Source organism: Rhinolophus sinicus, chromosome 13, assembly GCF_057876585.1.
Source record: "Rhinolophus sinicus isolate RSI-liver-muscle chromosome 13, RSI-T2T, whole genome shotgun sequence".
Classification (NCBI taxonomy): domain Eukaryota; kingdom Metazoa; phylum Chordata; class Mammalia; order Chiroptera; family Rhinolophidae; genus Rhinolophus; species Rhinolophus sinicus.
Window position 1 is genome coordinate 45,096,064 of NC_142513.1, and position 24,626 is coordinate 45,120,689.

Genomic DNA, 24,626 nt, shown 5'->3' on the forward strand with positions numbered 1-24,626 from the left:
GACATACTGCATTGAACTATCATGCTATTCCATATTAACTGGCATGAAACAGCCTCTTTACTGTGCTCATGGAGCCTGTGGGCCAGGGATGCAGACAGGGTACAGAGCAGCCAGCCTGTCTCTGCTCCATGATATCAGGGCTTTGGTTGGAAGACTGGACAGCTGGGATGACCGGGATGCCTAGGGCTAGAGTCATCTCTCTGTGGGGCTGGGCTTCTAAAGGAAGTGTCATGAGGGGGCCGTCAGATAGCGAGTGTTCCAGGAGGACCAGGTGGAAGACACAAGGCTTCTGACCCCACCTTGGAAATCACTCCACATCACTCCCACCAAGACCTCACAGAGCCACAGGGAGGGACATAGGCTCGTCTTAGTGGGCAAGTGTCTAGATCACACTGCAGAGCGGATGTGGGATAGGAGTTGTTTTTGAGGACGTCTTTGGAAACTATGGTTGGCTATGATATGTCTTCAGTCTTTTTAATCTAGAACACCTGTCTCTGCCCCATGGTGCTGTCATCTTGTAGGTCATCCTACATTGTGGATCTGTCCAGCAGTTTCCTGATGGTATTGTTCAGTCTGGTCCTCTGTCCCTTGTTTTACTTAAAAACTGGAAATTAGGCCAAGACTTGCTCAGATTCAAAGTAAATATATTTAGCACAAATATTTATGTGTTCAGGAGTTGGCTGCTAACATCTCATTTTGCCTTCTGCAATAAAACCCAGATTAATGCAAGTTAGAATTAAAGAGGTGACCAACACAAACACTAAGACACAGTTGGCTTCCCACACCTCCCAGTGTGGTGTCCTGAAGAAGACACAGCAGTGCTTGAGCAGTATTCTAGCCAGAACACATTGCCTGAGTCTAGTCACAAGGGGACATCAGACCAATCCCAAATGAGGAACTGTTAAAACGGGGAGAAGGGGAGCTGTGTTTGTCAAAAATGTTAGTATCATACAAGACAAAGACGGTGGAAACATTCCAAATTCAAGGAACCTAAAATGACCTGGCAGATGAAGGCACTATCTGCCTGATCCTAGACTGGGAGGGAGGGGTGCTCCAAAGATCATAATTGGGCCGCGTGACAAAACTGGAATGTGTGTGATACATCAAGGTTCACGTCCTGAAGCCAGAACTGCACAGCAGCCATGTGAGAGTACACTTCCCTTCTTAGGAAACGTACTGTAGGGCTGTGGCTCAGAAAACCACCTTAAGTGTATATGCATAGAGAATGCCAGTCACAAGGCAGATGAGGGAAATGCTGTCAGCCAGGGAGCTTGGGTGAAGGACGCATGGATGTTCTCTACTTGCAACTGTTCTCTAAGTTTGAAATTATTTCCAGACAAATTTAATATCTTTAAATATTAAAGATGAATAGAAGAAAATCAACTAGTGTGTATATACCAGGGGTTGGGGGAGAGTTTCCATTCCGGCTGTTAATGGAATCAAGACTGTCCTCAGAGGACAAAGGTGAATATGTATTAATAGTGAAAAACAATGTTAATTTTCACAGTAAGATGTTATAAACACAAGAGAGCTCCATACCAGTGTAACTGCCATGAACTCACTATATGGTGGAAACACCTCTTCACCCTCTCAGTTCTGAGGTTCTAAGGAAAGGTCAAGGTGGTGATCAGTTTAGAGAAGAAAATGAGAAATCATTGCAAGAAAAATGTGTAGGCTCACTAAGCTTGAATAAGCTGAAACAATTTCTAGGTTCCATTATGTGTTATCAGACCATCGAAAACATTAAAGTAAAATGGTTGTTAGTACAGCCCTGAGGAAAGAGTGAGGTAGGTGCATTGCCAAGAGTGCTGAAGCCGGCTCAGAGGACGCCACTCTGAAAATACCTGAGAGCTGCTGACGCTGAGCTTCAGCCTCAAGAATTGACTATTGTGGGAAAAGCAAATAAGCAAAAATGTGGCTTGTATGAAGATATGCAGGACAAATAGTTGAAAATGACTGGAATTTCCATGGTAAAAGACTGTAGGCCCAACTTCCTAGTTGCTGTTTCAGCTCCCAGTGCATTTGCTCATCCACCCAGCAAGCATTTGTTTAGCAACCACTATCTGTTGGGTGGTGGTTATTGAGAAAAAGCAATACATACAATGTAATCAATGCCTACACCCTGCTTAAAGCTACATTTAAGTGTGCAGTGACAAAAAGCAGAGGAAATTTTGAAGAGATTCATATACCTCAAATTTAATTAGGGTTTTTTCCCTTCAAACTACTTAAAATAATGTTAGAAATAACCATGGAAGAAATGAGAAAAACATGAAAGGTCTTCAGAACAGTGGTTTGGGCGCTCATGACACATACCACCTCTGGTGGCCCAGATGTGTCTCATTTCTTCTGGGGATGGTACAAGTTCTCACATGCTCACTCTGCTGCCATTTGGGCTGGTCCTTCTCTGCACAAGAGGATGCTGAGTACCTCACCCACTAGTTGCCAATACCAGTCCCCCTGCCCCAGCTGTGGTAACCAAAATGTCTCGAGACATTGTAAATGTCCCCTGGGGAACAAAAGTGTCCCTGGTTGAGAACCACTGAAATGATCTGAATTGAATTGCTGATTTAAAAAATTACTTTTTCATCTGCATTTTCACCCTTTTTTATCTAGAGTCAGAAATGCAAGGATGAATTGTCCCAACTCAACCAGAGGGTCCTTCAGCTGGGAGAAGAGGCCTCTACCCAACAGGCACAAAACGAGAAGAATTACGTCACCATTCAGCTGTTAACACAGCAACTGGAGGAGGCTGGATGCCGGGAGGAACTGCAGGTGAAAGTAATGGCCCGTGGGCAGTGGGGCAGAGAGGTGCAGGCATGTGAGAAAAGCAGCCTAAAACAGGTCAGAAAGAGCCCTAAAATGCCGAGAGGTGGGCACTGCCACACAGGAGAAATAAGGGACTTAAGCAAGCCCTGGAAAATATGGGGACTTAAGCAACTTTTGCAAATCCATGGTATCTAGAAAAAATACTAAAAAAGAATTAAATTCTGATGACAGGAGAGTAAATTGGTACCACCTCTCCAGAGGACAGTTTGGCAAAATATATATAAAGAGCCTCAAGAATGTCAGTATCCTCTGACTTCATTATTCTACTTATGGGAATTTTACCTGAGCATTGTGTAAAGACTTAGGTGGAAGTATTTTCATTGCTGTGATATTTATAATAGCAAAATAGAATTGGAATCAGCTTGAATCACCTATCAGCAATTTACTGCATGAGTCGATAAACTATGGTACAGCCATTAAAAACCATGTTTTCAAATAATATTTTAATTAAATGATCAAAGTATAATAAGGAGGAAAGTACAGCATACGACACTGTACGATACAAATGTTGTGTTTAGAAGAAGGGCTGAAGGATGACAGCACAATGTCAGGTGTAGTCCTTGGGCTGGTGGAATCATGGGTGATTTGGATTTTGGATTTTCTGTAATTTTCTGAAGTTTCTGCATTAAATATGTATCACACTGCTAAGATATACATGTGAAATTGATTTGTTTTAAAAACAGGGTGACCAAATCCAAAAACTTGAACTTGAACTTGAACACATGAATCAGGAATGTCAGAACCTAAGACTGTCACAGTCACATCTCAGAGAGACCCTTAAAAAAAGTCGAGACCAGGTGAGTGCATATAATAGCCTGAAGCACTGGGTCCCAGCTGGGGAGGAGACTCCATACAATTCAGTGTTGTCAGAGCCTTGCCAGGACTAGTCCATCCCAGAGGAGTTTGGGGATCAGCCTGAAGTCACACAGCTAATGGGGCACTTACCAGGCATAGGACTGAAGTCAAGCCTAGTCCAGGGTTGGGTTGACCTTGAGCAGGCCATGTGAAGGGCTATGCCTCAGTTTAGTCCTGAGGGAAGGAGGCCAGTAAGCATTGTCGACTGGACAAAATAATTCTCCAGGTAGTCCGCCAAAAGAACAGTTTATTCGGGAAAAGAAAAAGAAACACACACCTCCAAACTGCCACATACAAGCAGAAAGAAGAAGCAAGACTTCGCAAGATGGCCGTGTGTGTGTGTGTGTGTGTGTGTGTGTGTGTGTGTGTGTATCCCTCTCCTGGAAGTTACCACAAAGTTTAACAGGAAGTCAGGACTACAGAGTTAATAAGGGGCCCAGCTCCACGCATAGTCCTCCCAGCTCTATGGTTAATCTTAAGATGCCAGTTCACTTTTATCAACATGCCTTTGAGTGTGCCCTCCACAGAACCTAGGAGCCAAAGGAAAGCATTGGAGTGGCCTCTGAGGAGGGGAAATGGTGTCAGATTCAAGGCAGCCAGTCAAGGCCATGGGGCAAAGTAGACCTGATGAGTAACAAGCTCTGTGCCCCCATCTCACACATATTTACATGTGCACAGTGAAGCCCTGAAATTGCACATGCCTGTGGGTGTCACACTTGCTGGCTTCCACCCTCTCTACTGCTCCAGCATTTATCCATCACTTGCCATACTCAGGAGATACAAAGATGGGGAGGCAGGGAGTTCATGGCCAAGGACAAATAAGAACCTCAGGGTGCCCTGACAGTGTGAGGTGCAGGGACAGAGAGGGGTAGCCAGTTCTTCCTGTAATATCCAGGTACTCAAGCAGGAAGAGAGAATGGCAGGTGTGTAACAGTGGGAATTGTTGAGGGCTGAGGGCCCAGTGCAGACTCAGATGTGGGTGCACTTGGAGGGCCAGGGGGCTACAGGGTAGAAAGAGGGACCGTGGGAGAGGCCACCCCAAGTATCGTATGGAAGGGGTCTCTAATGCACATGGCCTTGGGCCCAGTACCAACTTCACCTGAATGTGGCACCTAAGTGCCTCTCTCTGCTGAGCCTCTTTGCAGGTTCCCTGACTGGCCCCTGGCCTCACAGCTGGACTTTGCCATGGTCACCTGTGTGAGAAGGTGAGATGCCCAAGGCTGCGGATGGGTCAGCCTGGGTATAAGACCCTCCAGGGCTGTCAAGGGCTCCTGTAGGCTCTCAGCTTCCCCATTTCAAGCAAACGCATTCCCAGAGGTGCCTCTATGTATTTGAGAGTTCCCTTCTCTATTTTTAAGTCTGAAAGGAACCTTGAGAAATTGCCTTGGCCACTTTGAGCTCTTTGAAGCTAAGGAGTCAACCAGCACCATGGGCAGAAGATACCTTACTTAAGCAATCCTGCTGCTGTGTGAGCTGGTTTCTGCTTCTTTGTGAATTAGAGGAGGAGTCCCCCCCCCCCCCCCCAAACCACACTGATAAAACTCCAGAGAAGGGAAGTAGACTTGTCTACAGAGTAGTTAAGGTACCTCTGGGTGTGCTGTGCTGAGGGTGAGCATGGAGCCACTTGGGAGGGAGTCAGTGTTGTCACTGGTGCATCTGTGGGTGGTTCCAAGGAGGAACTTCTAGGACGTCACAGATCCGAGCAGATTGGACAGGTACTAGCAGGGGAGCAGCTCGTGTGAGGCTACAGGTCCCAGCACTGTTTTTCTTAAAAACAGGGTGACCAAATCCAACCTGGACTCAAGGGGATGACACAGCCCCCACCTCTCAATGGGGGAGGGCCCTCAGTGGGGAAGGAGGAGCAGCCTGTGTACTCTGGAAGTGGGCCAGCTCCATCTGCATCTCACTTCCCTACGGAGGGAGATGAGAACTGGGGGGAATTCAGTTCATGGATGCTCATGAGCCATCTGCCCAGGCAGAGAACCGACGAGTAGGGCTGCTTTAACTCCCATGCTGGGCCTGACACTTGACAGCGGCCTCCCTGCAGAAAAGGTTGCTGTCAAGGGCCAGTGTTCAGAGGTGGCAGCAAGGATCGTGGGGCCATGTGTTCAAAGGAGGAACTTATCAGAGGTGGTGGGGAGTGAGGTCAGAGCAGGAGTACCATTAGGTTGGGTGTGCACTCTGACAATCAGTCGCAGAGCCTGGGATGGGGGGTGAGTTTCTGGCTAGGGAGGCTGCAGATGACCACCTGAAGCGGGAAAGCCAGAGGAAGCTATGTTTGGTGATGTTTTAGCACTGGTTCTTCTCTTTCCCTCCCAAAAGAGCACGGCAGCTGTCCTCCTGGAAGCTGTGTATGTGCAGATGTGTCTCTCTGGGATAACCCATCCTAGAGAGTGGCCACATGTTACAGTGATGATGTGGCCCCTGAGATAGCACCTTGGAGATGTGAGGTGACACAGGAATCTGGGCTGGAGTTTCACAGCCTCACTCTTGCCCTTACATGGCTATAGTGGGTGCCCCCCACTTTCTGACCACTTGGCCACTTGAGACCTGCCCTAAGTGTGACCCTTGATGGAGCCACCTCCCTCTCCTGTCTATGGGGTCTCAGAGGTGAATGAGGGCTGATGTGGCCAGTTCTTTTAGGGACCAAGGAAATGCTGTGTATTCTAGATACGCCTCCAGAGTCAGTGAAGTAATATAATGGCGTTTGAATCTGCCCTCCCAATTGCTTAGTGAAAGGACTGGCCACGTTATGTGCAGTTCAGTCATAATGACTCAGCTTAACTCCATGAGTTCTGTACCATCCTCTGTGGCTAGGGCTTCATTCCATACCTGCTCCCAAGTTCCCTTCTGCACTCACTGTGTGTTAATTAATTACCCTCTGTGACTACAGCCTCAGTGAGGTCTCAGAGTATAAACTCTACACTTAAGAGGAAAATTACCATACCTGGCTTGCATGAGTTACAGTTTTTTAATCAGACTCCAGTGAGATATGCTGAAAGGTAAAACTGGAAAATGATCCTCCCGTAGATCCAACATTAGACTCAGCATCGTCATTCCGAGGATCATAGGCACTTTTCCTGATTCTCTTTCTGTGCAGAAGCTCTGACTACATGGGAGTTTTGCTGTCAGAATTCCAATGAGTAGGCTGTTTATAAGTCCTGCATTTTGCTGCAGATGAAGGGACCATAGAGGAGAGAGGATACCTTACTTGCCCTTCCAGTTGTAGAGTGTCCTTAAAAGTAGAGTCTTCCATGTCTGGCAGTGACCTTGTAGCTCTCAGCAGTCGCACCTGGCCTTCTCCCTGGTGCAGCTGCATGGAGCCAACCCGAGGCTGGCGCAGTCCCAGCACTCTCAGGCGGTCTGCCAGCTGCGGGAGCAGGTGGAGCAGAGGGTGCCTCCGGGCTGCGTGGCTGAGATGCAGCAGCTGCCGGAAAGGGAGTGGTGCACAGCTCAGCAGTTCTGCAAGGAGTGCACCCTCCAGGAGGAGAAAGGGAGGTGACTGGAAGCACAGCGGGTGAGTGGGGACAATGACCCAAGGGCCAACTGATGGAGACAGAGAGGGTGAGATTGAATCACTGGTCACTCAGCCAAAAACTGCCCCAGTGCCAAAGGGAAGATGGCCCAACAGCTATCCCACCTCCACGAGGACTGGTTGTACAGAAGCTCTGGGACCCCGATTTTCACTGTGAACAAGGAGGGGCTCTAACAGATGCCAAGGAAGGATCAGGGAGGGGTGGTGAACCTTTTGGGGACAATGTCTGCCACCCTCTCAGGGAGCGTTGAACCAGCTGATCCTAAAGGTCTCTCCAGCCTGGGGGCCACAGGTCCCCCCAGATGCAGTCTGTCCTCGAGGGCTGCACGTGTCTGTGGTAGGGCACATGGCTAACCATTAAGGGTTACACATTCAAACTGCTTACAGGACCTGGAAGGTGGCGATGAAGAGGCTGTATGAGGCCTTGGGTGCTAGTCCCCTCCTGTGTAGCTTTGTGGGAGTGCAGGCCCCACCATGCCGATTTTCCTGATTTCAAAGAAAAGCCAGAAGTTTTTTACATGAACGCTCCCAGTTTCCAAATGCTGCACCTAATTTAAAAGGAATCTTAAACCATTACGTAAACTAAAAAAAATCCACATGAGGACTACAGAACTTACTGGATACACACTGATGTAGGTATTGGAGATACAGAAAAGAACACACAAGGCAAAAATCTGTGCCCTTCTGGAGCCTATGTTCTAGTGTTGGTGGGGAGACAAGAAATAAAAAATTAAAAATGAGTAATGTGGATAGCATCAGATGGTAATGAGTACTGTAGAGCAGAAGGCTTTGCAATTTTAAATAGGGTACAGAGAAGGTGGTGCTTGAGCCAAGATTGGAAGGCACTGAGAGAGCAAGCTTTCCAGTTACCTAGGGAAAGAAAGCTAGCTATAGGCAGCAGAGCAGCATATGCAATGGCCCTGTGGTGGGTATGTATTTGGCATGTTTAAGGATAGCAAGGATCAGAGGGAGGGAGGAGAAGGGCAATAGTAAGACGTCAGTAAGGTAACAGCATAGACCTGGGGAGCCTGCTGTGTCAGGTGCTGCACTAGGCACCTAGAGATGTAGAAACGGGGTTGCTGCCATAAAGGGGTAGCAGGACACAGTGGCTCAAGCATGGACTGCAGAGACTGGAATCCTGGCTCCTCCACTTCCCAGCTGTGTGTGACCTTGGGCCAGTTATTTAACCTCTGTATGCTTGTTTTCTCATCTGTAAAATTTGGATACCAGTGGTACCCACCTCAAAGCGTTATTGAGAGGCATCAATGAATTAGCACTTTTTTAAAGGGCTTGAATTGTCTGTGGCACCTGTGCACCCTATGTTAAGTGTTTAATTTAAAAGTCTGAGAAAAAAACTCGATCCTGAACTGTCACAATACAGTTCATGAGGAAAAGTCCAGGGCAGGAGGGGTGTGGAGATCAGGAGTGAGAGGGCAGGGGGTGCCTTCATGAGGAAAAAAATAGAGTAAGACTTGAAAGGCGGGTAAAATTTAATGTTTGTAAAGCATAAATTCTACGGAAGAACCACCTTTCAGCATTATGCAAAAATGTTAAGCTAGACAAGATAAAGTATGATAGATTATTGACAAAACAAAGATATTTAATGAGAAATCCTTTAGAAATTTAGTAACATGTTTGAGAAAACTCACTTCGGAGTCTCTTAGGATTAAACTTTTTAGACAAAGCAGTCTGCTAATTCTCCTTGAACTACAAAGAGAAATAACAGCTTTGTGCCTTATGACAGAACGTTTTTTAACCATTACTCTATACAGAAGGTTATCTGTAGTTACACTCAGATTTGCACATTTTAGCTAATTTCCATTCTAAAGTAAATAAGCCTGAGTTGATTCTTTTTAATAAAATATTGGTCTGTAACCTTTTGTGGCAGGAAGAACATAAAAAACAGCTTAAAGACGCAGAAGAGCGGGTAGAAGAGGTGGAAATGATTTTGAAGAACATGGAAATGCTCCTACAAGAAAAAGTGGGCGAGCTGGGAGAACAGGTGAGTGAGGGGCTTCCGTCAGTGCATGCTTATATCCTCTTTTAGAACTTCTTTTTTCCTTTATGGGGGTTCAAGTAGTTGATCCAGGGAGAGAGACTGTCTTGTCAAAGAACCCCACGTTCATTTGAACCGCTGAATCTGGGGCTTTATCTAAACTTCATTTTGAGAATGTGAATATACAAATTTTTTTCAGATTAACAATTAAATCGCTTCTCGGCCTTTTGGCTATGATCAAGTGCAGATTAACAATTAAAAGCAATGAATAGAAATTTTATTTTACTAAAAACATACCCTACAATCTTTGGACATTGTGTTTATTTTCTTTTTGGAATTGTTTTAAGATATATTTTTCGAGGTGTTCACATAACCTCAGAAAGGATATACATTCATTTATTCAGTCATTCAGCAGATGTGTACCTACCATTTGTTATGTATCAAGGCATTGTTCTAGGTAGACCGTGAGATGAGCCCTCAAGAACCTTACATTCTGCAGGCAGAGACAGGTGATAACAAGATAAATGATCTTAGGTTGTGAGACATGCTCTGGAAAAAATAAAATGGTGATGGATGGGAGCGGGTGGGGATAGTGAGGGTACCACTTAATGACCTAGCCATAAGAAGGTCTAGCTGTGTCTCCCAACAGAGGCCAGGTTGGCATTTTGGAAGGGAGGACTGTCCTATGCATTGTGCTAAATGCCAGTAGCACCCCCAATCACTGGGACAGCTGTAAAAGGGCACCTGCATGTCTCCATATGTGCTGGGGGACATGATGGAACCCCAAGGAGGGGGTGCATTCCAGGCAGAGGATCAGTGCAAGCAAATGTCCTTAGATGAGACCAAGCATGGCACGTCGCACATCGAAGACCACTGAAGAGGTTGTTGTGGCTGCTGTAAACTGACGATAGGCAGGTAGAGGTAAGCAGGGCCTGTTCCAGGTTAGAGGTTTGGATTTTAATTGCAATTAGAAGCCACTGGAAGATTTTCAGTAAGAGCATGATACGATCTATATATACTTTCTTTTCAATTAAAGTTTAATGGGGTGACAACTGTTAGTAAAGTTACATAGATTTCAGGTGTACAATTCTGTATTACATCATCTATAAATCACACTGCGTAACACCCAGAGTCATTTCTCCTTTTATCACCATATATTTGACCCCCTTTACCCTCATCTACCATCCTCCTCCCCCCTTACCCTCTGGTAGCCACTGAACTATTGTCTGTGTCTATGAGTTTCTCAGTTTTTATTTTTCATTTCTTTGTATTGTTTTTTTGTTGTTTTTGGTTTATATACCACATGTCAGTGAAATCACATGGTTCTCTGCCTTTTCTGTCTGACTTATTTCACTTAGCATTATAATCTCAAGATCCATCCGTGTTGTCACAAATGGTCCTATTTCATCTTTTCTTACCACCGAACAGTATTCCATTGTGTGTATACACCACAACTTCTTTATCCATTCATCTATTGAAGGACATTTTGATTGTTTCCATGTCTTGGCCAACGTAAATAAAGCTGCAATGAACATTGGAGCACACGTGTCTTTATGTATAAATGTTTTCAGATTTTTTGGGTAGATACCCAGGAGAGGGATTGCTGGGTCATATGGCAATTCTATTTGTAATTTTTTGAGGAACCTCCACACTGCCTTCCATAACGGCTGCACCAGTCTGCATTCCCACCAACAGTGTATGAGGGTTCCTTTTTCTCCACAGCCTCTCCAACACTTGTTACTATTTGTCTTGTTGATGTTAGCCATTCTGACTGGGGTGCGGTGATATCTCATTGTGGTTTTGATTTGCATTTCTCTGATGATTATGAAGTTGAGCATTTTTTCCTATGTCTATTTGCCATTTGTATGGCCTCTTTGGAGAAACGTCTCTTCAAGTCCTCTGCCCATTTTTCAATTGGGTTGTTTGTTTTTTTGTTGTTGAGTTGCATGAGTTCCTTGTGTATTCTGGATATTAGCCCCTGATCGGAGTCACTGTTTGCAAAAATCTTCTCCCATTCAGTTGCTTCACTCTTTATTTTGTCGATGGTTTCTTTTGCTGTGCAGATGCTTTTAAGTTTGATACAGTCTCATTGATTTATTTTAGCTTTTACTTCCCTTGCTTTCGGTGTCAAGTTCACAAAATGCTCTTTGAACCCACGGTCCATAAGTTTAGTACCTATGTTTTCTTCTATGCAATTTATTGTTTCAGGTTTTATACTTAAGTCTTTGATCCATTTCGAATTAATTTTGGTACATGGTGACAGATACCAGTCCAGTTTCATTCTTTTGCACGTGGCTTTCCAGTTCTGCTAGCACCATTTATTGAAGAGGCTGTCTTTCCTCCACTGTATGTTTTTTACTTCTTTGTCAACAATTATCTGTCCATATTTATGTGGTTTTATTTCAGGGTTTTCAATTCTATTCCATTGGTCTATGTGTCTGTTTTTCTGCCAATACCATGCTATTTTGATTATTGTTGCCCTGTAGTACAAGCTAAAGTCAGAAAGTGTGATACCTCCAGCATTGTTCTTTTTTCTTAGGATAGTTTTGGCTATTCCTGAATAGCCAAATAGTCTTTTGTGGTTTCAAACAAATATGATGACTTTTTGTTCTATTTCTTTAAAAAATGCCATTGGGATTTTGATGGGGATTGCATTAAATCCGTATATTGCTTTGGGTAATATGGCCATTTTAACTATGTTGATTCTTCCAATCCATGAGCATGCAATATCTTTCTATTTCTTTGTGTCTTCTACAATTTCTTTTAAAAATGTCTTACAATTCTCAGCATATAGGCTTCACATCCTGGGTTAAGATTATTCCTAGGTATTTTATTCTTTTTTTTTTCCAATTTTTTAATTAATTTCAGGTGCACAAGACAAAGTAAAACTTAGATGTTTAACTTTTATGTCCCTCACACTGTGTGAACCCCCCTCCCCCATCCACTATCCCTCTGACATCGCACAGAGGCATTACATTTCCACTGTCTCTATTCCTAATGCTGTACTCTGCTTCTTGTAACCGTATATATATATATATATATATTTGACATTCATTATTGTTCAGCTTCAGCTTCAGGTGTACAATGCAGTGATCAGGCATCTATAATCCCTGAGGTGGTCTCCCTAATGAGACAAGTGTCCATCGGATACCCTACAAAATCTTTACAACATTATTGATTACATTCCCCAACTTAATTTTCAAAACCCTGTGGCCATCTTGTGGTTACTGACTGTTTTCTAATCCCCTCACCTTCCCCTTTATCCCCACCCCCCCCCGCCCATTTAGCAACCCTCAGTTTTTCATCTATGTCTCCAAAACTGTTTCTGATTAGTTCATTCACTTATTCTTTTCCTTAGATTCCACATATAAGTGAGATCATATGGTATTTGTCTTTCTCTTTCTGACTTATTTCACTTTACATAATGTTCTCTAGGTACATCCATGTTGTTGCAAATGGTAAGATTTCTTTCTTCTTTATGGCTGCGTAATACTCCATTGTATTAATGTACCACAGTTTCTCAATCCAGTCATCTACCGATGGGCATTTCGGTTGTTTCCATGTCTTGGCTATTGTGTACAGTGCTGCAATAAACATAGGCGTGCATAAAGATTTTTGATTTGGAGTTTTGGATTTCTCCGGATAGATACCTAGCAGTGGAAATGCTGGATCATAAGGTAGTTCCATTTTCAGATTTTTGAGATACCTCCATACTGTTTTCCATAGTGGCTGCACCAATCTGCAATCCCACCAACAGTGCACAAGCATTCCCTTTTCTCCACATCCACGCCAGCACTTGTTGTTTGTTGATTTATTGATGATAGCCATTTTGACTGGGGTGAGGTGGTATCTCATTGTGGTTTTTATTTGCATGTATCTAATGATTAATGAGTTTGAGCATTTTTTAATATGTCTGTTTGCCATCTCTATGTCCTTTTTAGAAAAATGTCTCTTCATGTCCTCTGCCCATTTTTCAATTGAGTTGTTTGCTTTTTTGAAGTTGAGTTGAGTGAGTTTTTTATAAATTTGTGATATTAACCCCTTATCAGATACATCATTGGCAAATATCTTTTCCCATTCAGTAGGGTCCCTTTTTGTTTATTGATGGTTTCCTTTGCTGTGAAAAAACTTTTAAGTTTGATGTAATCCCACATGTTTATTTTTTCTCTTAATTCCCTTGCGTGAGGGGATGTATCAGTAAAAATTTACTCCGGGTAATATCTGTGAAGTTTCTTCCTATATTTTCTTCTAGGAATTTTATGGTTTCAGATCTTTCATTTAAGTCTTTAAGCCATTTTGAATTAATTTTTGTATATGGTGTAAGGACGTGGTCCAGGTTCATTTTTTTGCATGTGTCTGTCCAGGTTTCCCAGCACCATTTATTGAATAGACTGTCTTTTCCCCATCATACATTCTTGCTCCATTGTCGTAGATTAAATGGCCATATAGGCATGGATTTATTTCTGGGCTCTCTATTCTGTTCCATTGATCTATGTGTCTGTTTTTATGCCAGTACCATGCTGTTTTGATTACTGTAGAGCCTTGTAGTATAATTTGATGTCAGGTATTGTTATACCTCCCACTTTGTTCTTATTTCTCAAGATTGCTGAGGCTATTCGGGGTCTTTTATGGTCCCATATAAATTTGAGGATTATATATTCTATTTCTGTGAAAAACGTCGTTGGTAGTTTGATAGGAATTGCTTTGAATATGTATATTGCCTTAGGCAGTATGGACATTTTAACTATATAAATTCTTCCTATCCATGAACATGGTATGTGTTTCCATCTATTTGTATCTTCTTTCATTTCTTTCTTCAGTGTCTTAAAATTTTCTGAGTACAGATCTTTTACTTCTTTGGTTAAATTTATTCCCAGGTATTTTATAGTCTTTGAAGCAATTTAACTTTCTCCTTCTGATGTTTTATTATCAGTATATACAAATGCAACTGATTTCTGAATATTAATTTTGTATCCTGCTACTTTACTAAATTCATCTATCAGCTCTAATAGTTTCTTGGTGGAGTCTTTAGGGTTCTCTACATATAGTATCATGTCATCTGCATATAATGACAATTTTACTTCCTCCTTACCGATTTGGATGCCTTTTATTTCTTTTTCTTGTCTGATTGCTGTGGCTAGAATTTCCAGCACTATGTTGAATATAAGTGGAGAAAGTGGGCAACCTTGCCTTGTTCCTGATCTTAAGGGGAATGGTTTTAGCTTTTCCCCATTGAGTATGATGTTTGCTGTGGGTTTATCATATATGGCCTTTATTATATTGAGATATGAACCCTCTATTCCCACTTTCTTAAGGGTTTTTTATCATAAATGGCTGCTGGATTTTATCAAATGCTTTTTCTGCATCTATTGATATGATCAGGTGATTTTTATTTTTCATTTTGTTAATGTGGTGTATCATATTAATTGATTTGCGAATGTTGAACCATCCTTGCATACCAAGGATAAATCCCACTTGAACATGGTGTATGATCTTTTTAATGTATTGCAGAATTCTGTTCGCTGATATTTTGTTGAGAATTTTTGCATCTATGTTCCTTAGAGATATCAGCCTGCAATTTTCTTTTTTTGTGGTGTCTTTGTCTAATTTTGGGATCAGGGTGATAGTGGCGTCGTAAAAAGTGTTTGGGAGCCGTCCCTCCTTCTGGATTTTTTGGAAGAGCTAGAGGAGAATAGGTGATAATTCTTTTTTGAACGTTTTGTAAAATTCACCTGTAAAGCCATGTGGTCCAGGGCTTTTGTTTTTTGGGAGATTGTTGATTACTGATTCAATTTCCCTAGTGTTAATCAGTCTATTCAGGTTGTCTGTTTCTTCTTGAGTTAGACTTGGAAGGTTGTACGCCTCTAGAAAATTGTCCATTTCTTCCAGATTGTCAAACTTGTTGGCAGATAGTCGCTCATAGTAATTTCTTAAATTTTTTTGTATTTCTGCGGTGTCTATTGTCACTTCTCCTCTTTCATTTCTGATTTTATTAATTTGGGTCCTCTCTCTCTTTTTTTTAATGAGTCTGGCTAAAGGTTTGTCGATTTTGTTTATCTTCTCTAAGAACCAACTCTTGGATTCATTGATCTTTTGTATTGTTTTTCTGGTTTCTGTTTCACTTATTTCCGCTCTGATCTTTATTATCTCCTTCTTTGTACTCCCTTTGGGCTTATTTTGCTGTTCTTTTTCCAGATTCCTTAAGTGTGAAGAAAAACTGTTGATTAGTGATGTTTCTTGTTTCTTTAGGTAGGCCTGCAATGCTGTGAATTTCCCTCTTAGGACTGCTTTCGTGGCATCCCATAGATTTTGGGTCGTCGAGTTTTCATTTTCGTTTGTCTCGAGATATCTCTTGATTTCTTCCTTGATCTCCTTGTTGACCCATTCATTATTTAGTAACATGTTATTCAGCCTCCATGAATTGGTGTGTCTTCCAGTTTTTTTCCTGTAGTTCATTTCTAATTTCATAGCACTGTGGTCAGAGAAGACGACTGGTATGATTTCAATTTTCTTAAATTTATCAAGACTTCTTTTGTGGCCTAACATATGGTCTATCTTGGGAAATGTTCCATGTGCGCTTGAGAAGAACATGTATTCTGCAGCTTTGGGGTGAAATGGCTCTGAAGGTATCGATTAAATCCAAGTGGTCCAATGTGTCATTTAAGGCTGTTGTTTCCATATTGATTTTCTGTCTGGAAGACCTGTCCCTTGTTGTCAGAGGTGTGTTGAAGTCCCTACTATGATAGTGTTACTGTTGATCTCTTTCTTTATGTCAGTCAGTATCTGTTTTATATATATAGGTGCTCCTATGTTGGGTGCATAGATGTTAACTAGGGTTATGTCCTCTTGTCGGATCAATCCCTTTATTACTATATAGTGTCCATCTTTGTTCTTTTAATATGTTCTTCATTTTAAAGTGTATTTTGTCAGATATAAGTATTGCAACTCTAGATTTTTTCTCATTTCCATTTGCATGAAATATCTTACTCCAACCCTTCACTTTCAGCCTGTGTTTGTCTTTTGATCTGAGGTGAGTCTCTTGCATACAGCATATCCAAGGGTCTTGCTTTTTTATCCACTCAGCCACCCTGTGTCTCTTGATTGGAGCATTTAATCCGTTTACATTTAAAGTGATTACTGATAGGTACATAGTTATTGTCGTTTTTAAATTTGTGGTTAGATTGTTTTCATCTTCTATTTACAGAGTCCTTTTTGTACTTCTTGCAATGCTGGCTTGGTGGTAATAAATTCCTTTAGCTTATTCTTTTCTGGGAAGCTCTTTATCTCTCCATCAACTTTAAATGATAGCCTTGCTGGATAAAGCAATCTAGCTTGTAGGCCTTTGTTTTCCATCACTTTGAGTATCTCCTGCCGCTCCCTCCCGACCTTCAATGTTTCTGTAGAAAAGTCATTGGGAGTTCCCTTGTATGTAACCCTCTGTCTTTCTCTTGCTGCATTTAGGATTCTGTGTTTTTAATCTTTGCCATTTTAACTATAATGTGTCTTGGTGTGGACTTGTTTGGGTTTATCCTGGTTGGAACTCTCTGCACTTCCTTGGCTCGTATGGTTTTCTTCATCAGGTTAGGGAAGTTTTCGGACCATTATTACTTCAAATATGTTCTCAATCCCTTGCTTCTTCTCTTCACATTCTAGTATTCCTATGATGCGCATTTTGTTGCACTTGATGTTATCCCAGAGGTCTCTTAAACCATCTTCATTATTTTTCATTCTTTTTTCATTCTCTTGTTCTGTTTGGGTGATCTCTGCTATCTTGTCTCCTAAGTCGCTGATTCAATCCTCTGCTTCATCTAACCTGCTGTTAATTCCTTCAAGTTAGTTCTTAATTTCAGTAATAGTGTTCTTTATTTCTAACTCGTTGTTCATTATGACTTCTCTAGCCTTCTTTATGTCGTCTCTAAGCTCCTTAAACATTCTTGTCATCAGTGTTCTGAACTCTGTCTCTGATAGATTGGTTACCTCTGTTTCATTTGGTTCCATTTCTGGAGGTTTCTTCTGTTCTTTTATTTGGGATATGTTTCTTTGTTGCCCCATTCTGGCTGACTCTCTGTGTTTGCTTCAATGTATTAGCTAGATCCCCTAGAGTTCTTAGTTCTTGCTGGGTTATCTTATCTAGTATGTGTCCTTTATATTTGACTTGTACTACTTCGTTTTTCTCCTCTGCGTGTGCTCCAAAGGTGACTCCTGCATTGTGTATATTGTCCTTTTAAAGAAGATCTTTAATTGCTTTTCGCTTGTGAGTAGGTGGGGTTAACTCCTAGGCTGACTAGTTGTGAGACTTGGCTCTGCCCACCGCAGGGTATCCTGCTGTGTGAGGGTTGACCACTTAAATGTGGTTTGGCCTCTATGTGCTCTTGTGCCTGTAGAGAATTCCCTCTGGGTGTGTCACTTGTAGGTCAAACCTGGTAGTACTCTGGTTTGGTCTGGATTTGGCCTCTGGGTATGTTGAATCTTGTGCCTCTTAAGCTGGGCCCTGGTAGGGCAATTTCAGAACAAAGCAAATCACCAAGCACAACAACAAAGAAAAAATCAAATACATTCACATGTTAAAATAAGCGACAACCCACATTCAACACAGGCAAAGATATCAAAGATATAAAGAGGAAACAAAACAAAACAAAAACAAAAATACAGCAACAACAACAACAAAAAAGCAACGCCAATCTTGGCTTAAGCCCACCAAGTAATCTCCAGGTTGTCCTCTGCTGTACCAGAGTCCTCTGTGTATTGTGCAGGCAGAGCTGGTCACCTGGTACCCAGAGTGACGTTGGGACTGCAGATTTAGATGCGTGGGACTGGGGTCTGGATGGTAGTTTCTATAAAGTCAGTGCAGTTTCTGTCCTTGCCTGCACATATGCGAACTGAGAGTAGTACCACCAGCCCTGTATCCAGTTCTCCTGAGTCTTAGGGCACTTCTTCCGTGTGTGTGTGTGTGTGTGTGTGTGTGTGTGTGTGTGTGTGTGTGTATAGCAACAGGGAGATTTCTGAGCTGCTGAAAGCCCAGAGCTGCCTCTGCCACCTACTGCTGATCCCTGGGAGTGCCTCTGCAGTTGTAATTGCCCCGCCCTAGGCAGGCCAGAAAGGGACGGGGCTGGGGATGGATGGGTCTTCTCTCTCCCAGCCTAGCCATGTCACACTCTTACCACAGGCCAGAAAAGGTGGTGGCTGGGGGTGGAGGCGTCTCTTCTCTCCTAGCCCAGCAAAAATCACACTCTTCCCAGCCTCTTCCCTGGGTCAGAGCTGCACGCCAGTCTTCCCAGAGCCTGAGCACTAAGGCACCTCTGTAATCTGACACTACTCCTCAGTTCAGGGGCCAGTTTAAATCTCTGGAAGGGCGGGGGAAGGATTGGGAGAGTGGCGGGAGTTTGTGTCCTTTGTCTGACCTAGTGCCCAACTGGCTGCCCCCCTCAGTGGGAGAGATCAGCTGTGGGACGCAGGGAAAGAGCCCACCTCCTGGCTTTTGTGTTCTCTGTTCCGTCCTGGGATCACCTGCGTCTCTGCAGCTGCGGATGCCGGCTGCGTTTCCACCGCGGCAGATGCGGCCGTGTTTCCACAGCCACAGAAGCGGGCTGCGTCCCCACTCCACTCCCTTCCCTCTTCCCCTGCTCGCCCAATTTGTCCACCTTCAAGTAATCAGTGTATGAGTCTCTTAGCTGTTCTGTGTGATGAGCAGAGATTCCTCTGATGAGTTATAGATGTCCCGTTTGAGATAAGATCCAGAAGAGAACTTAAAAGGTGCGCCCTATTGCCGCCAGTCCTATGACGTCACTTCCGGTATTATTTTTGCTGCAATTGCAAAATAAACTGTTTTTTATTTCTTTTTCTGAGATTTCATTGTTACTATATAGGATTGCAATGGACTTTTGTACGTTGATTTTGTAGCTGGCAACTTTACTGTATTCGTTGATTGTTTCTAATAAAGCTTTTTGGTAGATTCTTTAGGGTTTTCTATATGTAGCATCATGTCATCTGCAAAGAGTGACAATTTAACTTCTTTATTCCCAATTTGGATGCTTTTTATTTCTTTCTCTTGCCTCATTGCTCTGGCGCGGATTTCGAAAACTATGTTGAAAACCAGAGGTGATAGGGGTCAGCCCTGTCGTGTTCCTGAATGTAGAGCAAAGGGATTCAGTTTTTTACTGTTAATTATGAGACTAGATGAGGGTTTGTCATATATGGCCTATATCATGTTAAGGTATTTTCCTTCTATACCTACTTTATTAACTGTTTTAATCATAAATGGATTTTGTATCTTGTCAAATGTTTTTTCTGCATCAATTGATATAATCATATGATTTTTGTCCTTTATTTTGTTTATGTGATGTATTGCATTGATGGATTTGCATATTTTGAACCATCCTTGTGCCCCTGGGATAAACCTCACTTGGTCATGATGAATAATCTTTTTAATGCATTGTTGCATTCGATTTGCTAGAATTTTGTTTACGATTTTTGCATCTGTACTCATCAGAGATATTGGTCTGTAGTTTTCTTTTTTTGCGTTATCCTTACCAGGTTTTGGTATCAGGGTAATGTTAGCCTCATAAAATGAGTTAGGGAATATTGTCTCTTCTTCAATTTTTGGATGAGTTTGAGCAGGGCTGGTCTTCGATCCTCTTTGAAGGTTTGGTAGAATTCACTAGTGAAGCCATCTGGTCCCGGACTTTTGCTTTTGGGAAGGTTTTTGATGACTGAATCAGTTTTGTTACTAGTGATAGGTCTATTTAGATTTTCCAATTCTTCATGGTTCAGCCTAGGAAGGCTATATGTTTCTAAGACCTTGTCCATTTCTTCTAGGTTACTGAATTTGGTGGCATATAGTCCTTCATAATATTCTTGGATGATCCTTTGTATTACTGTGGCATCCGTGATAACTTCCCCTCTTTCATTTCTGATTTTGTTTATTAGTGTCTTTTCTCTTTTTATCTTAGTGAGTCTAGCCAAGGGTTTGTCAATTTTGTTACTCTTTTCAAAGAACGAGCTCTTTGTCACATTAATTTTTTCTGCTGTCTTTTTGTTCTCTATTTCATTTAGTTCTGCTCTGATTTTTGTTATTTCCTTTCTTCTGCTGACCTTGGGTTTCATTTGTTCTTCTTTTTCTAGTTCTTTAAGGTGTAACGTGAGGTTATTTATTTGGGATTTTTCTTGTTTCTTGAAATAGGCCTGTAATGATATAAATTTCCCTCTTAAAATTGCTTTCGCTGCATCCCAAAAATTTTGGTAGGATGCGTTTTCATTCTCATTTGTTTCTGTGTACCTTTCATCTCTCCTCTTATTTCTTCTTTGTCCCGCTCATTCTTTAAAAGTATGTTGTTTAATTTCCACGTATTTGTGGTTGTTCCTGCTTTCTTTTTGCAGTTGATATCCAATTTCAAAGCCTTGTGATCAGAGATTATGCTTGGTATGATTTCAATCTTCTTAAATTTGCCGAGGTTAGTTTTATGTCCCAATATACGGTCTATCCTTGAGAACGTCCCATGTACACTAGAAAAAAATGTATAGTCTGATGTTTTAGGATGAAATGCTCTACAAATGTCAGTTATGTCCATTTCATCTAATATATCATTTAGGGCTGCTATTTCTTTATTTTCTGTTTGGATGATCTAGTCATAGCTGTCAATTATGTATTTAGGTCCCCTAGTATAACTGTGTTTTGGTCAATTTCTCCCTTTAGTTCTGTTAGTAGTTGCTTGGTATATTTTGGTGCTCCCTGACTGGGGGCATAAATATTGATGACTGTTATGTGTTCTTGTTGTATAGTCCCCTTTACCATTATGAAGTTTCTATCTTTGTCTCATTACCTTTTTCATCCTGAAGTCTGTTTCATCTGATATCATTATGGCTACACCTGATTTTCTCTGGATACCATGTGCTTGGAGTGTCAATTTCCACCCTTTCACTTTGAGTCTTTGTTTGTCCTTGTAGCTTAGATGTGTCTCTTGGAGACAGCATATGGTTGGGTTTAGTTTTTTGATCCAGTCTGCTACTCTGTGCCTTTTTATTGGTGAGTTCAGTCCATTTACATTTAGGGTGATTATTGATATGTGAGGATTTCCTATTATTCTATCTTTAGTTTTCTGGTAAGACTGTGCCTCCATTGTTTCTTTGCCTTTTATTGTTGTCTATTATTTCTGTGCGGTGATATTCTATGATTTTTCCCTCTGTTTCTTCTTTTATTACAGTATATGTTTCAGTTCTGGATTTTTTTTTTGAGTGGTTACCCTTAAGTTTATGTAAAAGAAAGTTTGATATTTAGAGTGTTCCATTTTCTTCAGCATGCTTACTTTCTCCATCCCCATATTCCGGTTCAGGCCTTTACTCTCCCCCTTTTTATGTTTTGGTTGCCACAAATTGTCCCTGTTGATGGTGACTGAATAGCCTCCTTTAGTATTTCTTGTAGTGCAGGTCATGTGTTATAAAATTCCCTCACCTTCTGTATGTCTGGAAAGGACTTTATTCCTCCTTCATATCTGAGGGGTATCTTTGCTGGGTACATTATTCTTGGCTCATAATTTCTCTCTTCCAATAGTTTGAATATTTGGTTCCACTCCCTCTGGGCTTGAGAGTTTCTGCTGAAAAGATCTGATGATATTCTCATGGGCTTTCCTTTGTAGGTTACCATCTTCTTTTCCCTGGCTGACTTGAGGAGTCTTTCTTTGTCGTTGATTTTTGACAGCTTCAATACAGTGTGCCTTGGAGTAGGCCTTTTGGGATTGAGGCTATTAGGTGTTCGATTTGCTTCTTGGATTCTTGGATCCAGTTCTTTCCACAAGTTTGGGAAATTCTCATCAACTATTTGTCTGAATATACGCTCTATTCCCTTCTCTCTTTCTTCTCCTTCTGGTATGCCCATTATTATGATATTGCTTTTTCTGGTGGAGTCAGAACGTTCTTGTAGAGTTCTTTCCTTTCTTTTAAGTCTCAAGTCTCTTTCTCTTCTATCTGTGTCACTTCCAGGTTTCTATCTTTGATGTCACTGATTCTTTCCTCCATCTGGTCAACTCTACTACCTAAGGTGGCTATTTCATTCTTCATTTCTTTTACTGAGTTCTTCATCTCCTGAAATTCTATTTGGTTCTTTTTTTAAATTGTAGTGTCTTTGGTAAAATGTTCATTTTGTTGTTTGATTGTTTTTCTGAGTTCATTAAACTGCCTGTCTGTGTTTTCTTGCATCTCATTGAGTTTTTTCAGAACTGCAATCTTGAATTCTCTGTCATTTAAGTCACATATTTCCATATCTTTAAGTTCATTTATGGAAGACTTTTCATTTTCTAGCTAAGCTGTCTTATTACCTTGGTTATTCATGGCAATTAATGATTTATCATTTCTCTTCCTAGACATCTACAGGGTGGGTTCTGCAACAGGTTGAAAGAGGTCTTTCTTTTGTTTTCCAGTAGGTGTTGGGAGAATGTTTTATTTTTCTCTCTGACTGCAGCCTTTTATTCTCTTTCACACTGTAGTGTTATGTTTTCTCTGCATTATTCCGGCTTCTCACACAATGGGGGTATTCCCTGGAAGGCGGGCTTCTCCTTTGTGAACTGTTCGCCTGGGTCATAGGGTGCCACATCCGTGTAAGGATGCACAGAGCTTTTGAATTTCCAAAGCTCTTCCTGGGTCAGATTCAGAGCCTGTAACTTTCAGCTGTTCTGTTTACTCCTGCCAGGATCCGACCAGATAGGTGGGGACAGGGGCGGGGTGGGTCGTGAGAGGTGGCCCAGAGCAATGGCGGCGACCACCACAGCCAATCCTCCTTCCACAGCTCCCTCCCCTTTGCCGGAATCTAGTTGGGCTACGAATCTGTGTTCGCGGACCACAGTTCTCAGTACTGCAAATATTCTGTTATTTTGATCTGACATTGCTACTGTTTTGCTTCTAGCACCGGGCAGGTTGGGGTGGGGCAAGCTCTGGGAGGGTAGAGAGGGGGCAGTTAGTCTCAGTTCCTAAGGCTTCCATCTCTGCAGCAGTGAGGGCTTAAACCACCATTTCAGCCTTCTTTCCTCAGTCTTTGCTCTGAGGTCTCTGCCGTGAATGTTGGGTTCAGCCGTGTTATATGCTGTCCCCTCAACCCTGTGGGCCATAAACGGAGCCCTAGCGGTCCGAGTTCTTCCCTCTCCCACAGTGGCGGTAGTTTCGGGATGCAGTGAGCTCAGAGCACTGAGTTAAGTCTGTGTCCTGAGCCTGCACGGCACCATCCCCGCACTTCTCCCTTCCCTCCTGCCCCGCTCAGGCAGTTTGCCCACCTTTAGGTGAATTCAGTAGTGAGCCTCTTCGTCTTGCCTGTCTGCTATGCAGGGAGTCCTTTGTGTAGTTATAGTTTTTCAATTTGTTGTAAATTCCAGATGAGATTTCGAGAGGCTCACCTCACACCGCCATTTTATGACGTCACTTCATGTTTTTAAAGAAATCTCTCTGGGAAAAAAATAACTTGGGCTGCTATAGGGAGCAAAGAACAAAACAAAACAAAACAAAAGGTCATAGCTGCCCTGATCAGTAACAGCGGTGGAACAGCCAGCATCAGGGGTGCTGGGAGGGCGGGGCAAGGCTAGAGGCAAAGGAGAGACACAGAAAAAAAGGAAATAGCAGCTACTCTAGGCGTTCTAGTGCAGTGCTAGAAGAAATTAAGAGAAATGTGAGAATCTGTAGAAATATTTGTATTGCATATTAATCAAGTATGTGTTTATCTGAGGGATCCTGAACAGAGCCCAAATGGGATAAAACATTTGTGCTGCCTCTTGTTCCCGAATTGTGGTAGAAGGTTCCCGGGCTGAGTCACTCTCAGAGGCCTGTCACCTTCCTTCCCACCTTCTGGGCTTTGCTGCTCTGTCATCCACTGACCCTCTCACTATCTCCCCAGTCCTCATTTCCCTCCCAACTGTCATGGACTCTCCATGAGTCCCCCTTAAGGTCACTCCCTTGCAAACCTTCAGTTTGCCTCCTCTCACCTGGTTAAACCTCACTTCTGATTCAGTCCTGTGGCTGTTGCCCACCCACCCAGCCCATACCTCTTGGCTCGCTTGTAACCCCCCTCCCTTCCTCCCTTCTGCCCTCTATCACCTCTTCCCTCTCCTCTCAGCAGGGATTGTTGCCGGTTTCCCTGGAAGACCAGAAGCACCCAGCCCAAAGCAAATGTGCACTGTGCTCTTGCTATGCTCACAGACACCTAGTCTGTGCAAACGTCTCCTAGACTGGCTCGCAGCCCTGCCTGCTACCCAACACAAACCTTAAGGAGGCCTGGTCCTACCAGTTCTCTGCTCTTCACAGAAATACCTTCAAAGAGGTGTTTTCACATTCACCTGCCTGCCTTCATGATTCACTCTTGCCACTGACTCAGGTCCAAAACTTTGGAGCGCTGTGGGCTCCTCCCCCCCAACCCACCCACATCACAGTGTTCCTATC

General features: G+C 42.6%; 1 protein-coding gene across 5 annotated transcripts in view; it reads left to right on the top strand.

The window, feature by feature from the left end:
- Positions 1-24,626, top strand: part of NINL (ninein like) — a 203,231-nt gene that overhangs the window by 176,523 nt on the left and 2,082 nt on the right. For all 5 annotated transcript variants that reach the window (XM_074317996.2, XM_074317997.2, XM_074317999.2 and 2 more), the window contains 3 exons: positions 2,614-2,772; positions 3,510-3,623; positions 9,105-9,218. In XM_074317996.2, the coding sequence (XP_074174097.1) occupies positions 2,614-2,772; positions 3,510-3,623; positions 9,105-9,218 (387 nt within the window). The remainder of the gene's footprint in view (positions 1-2,613; positions 2,773-3,509; positions 3,624-9,104; positions 9,219-24,626) is intronic.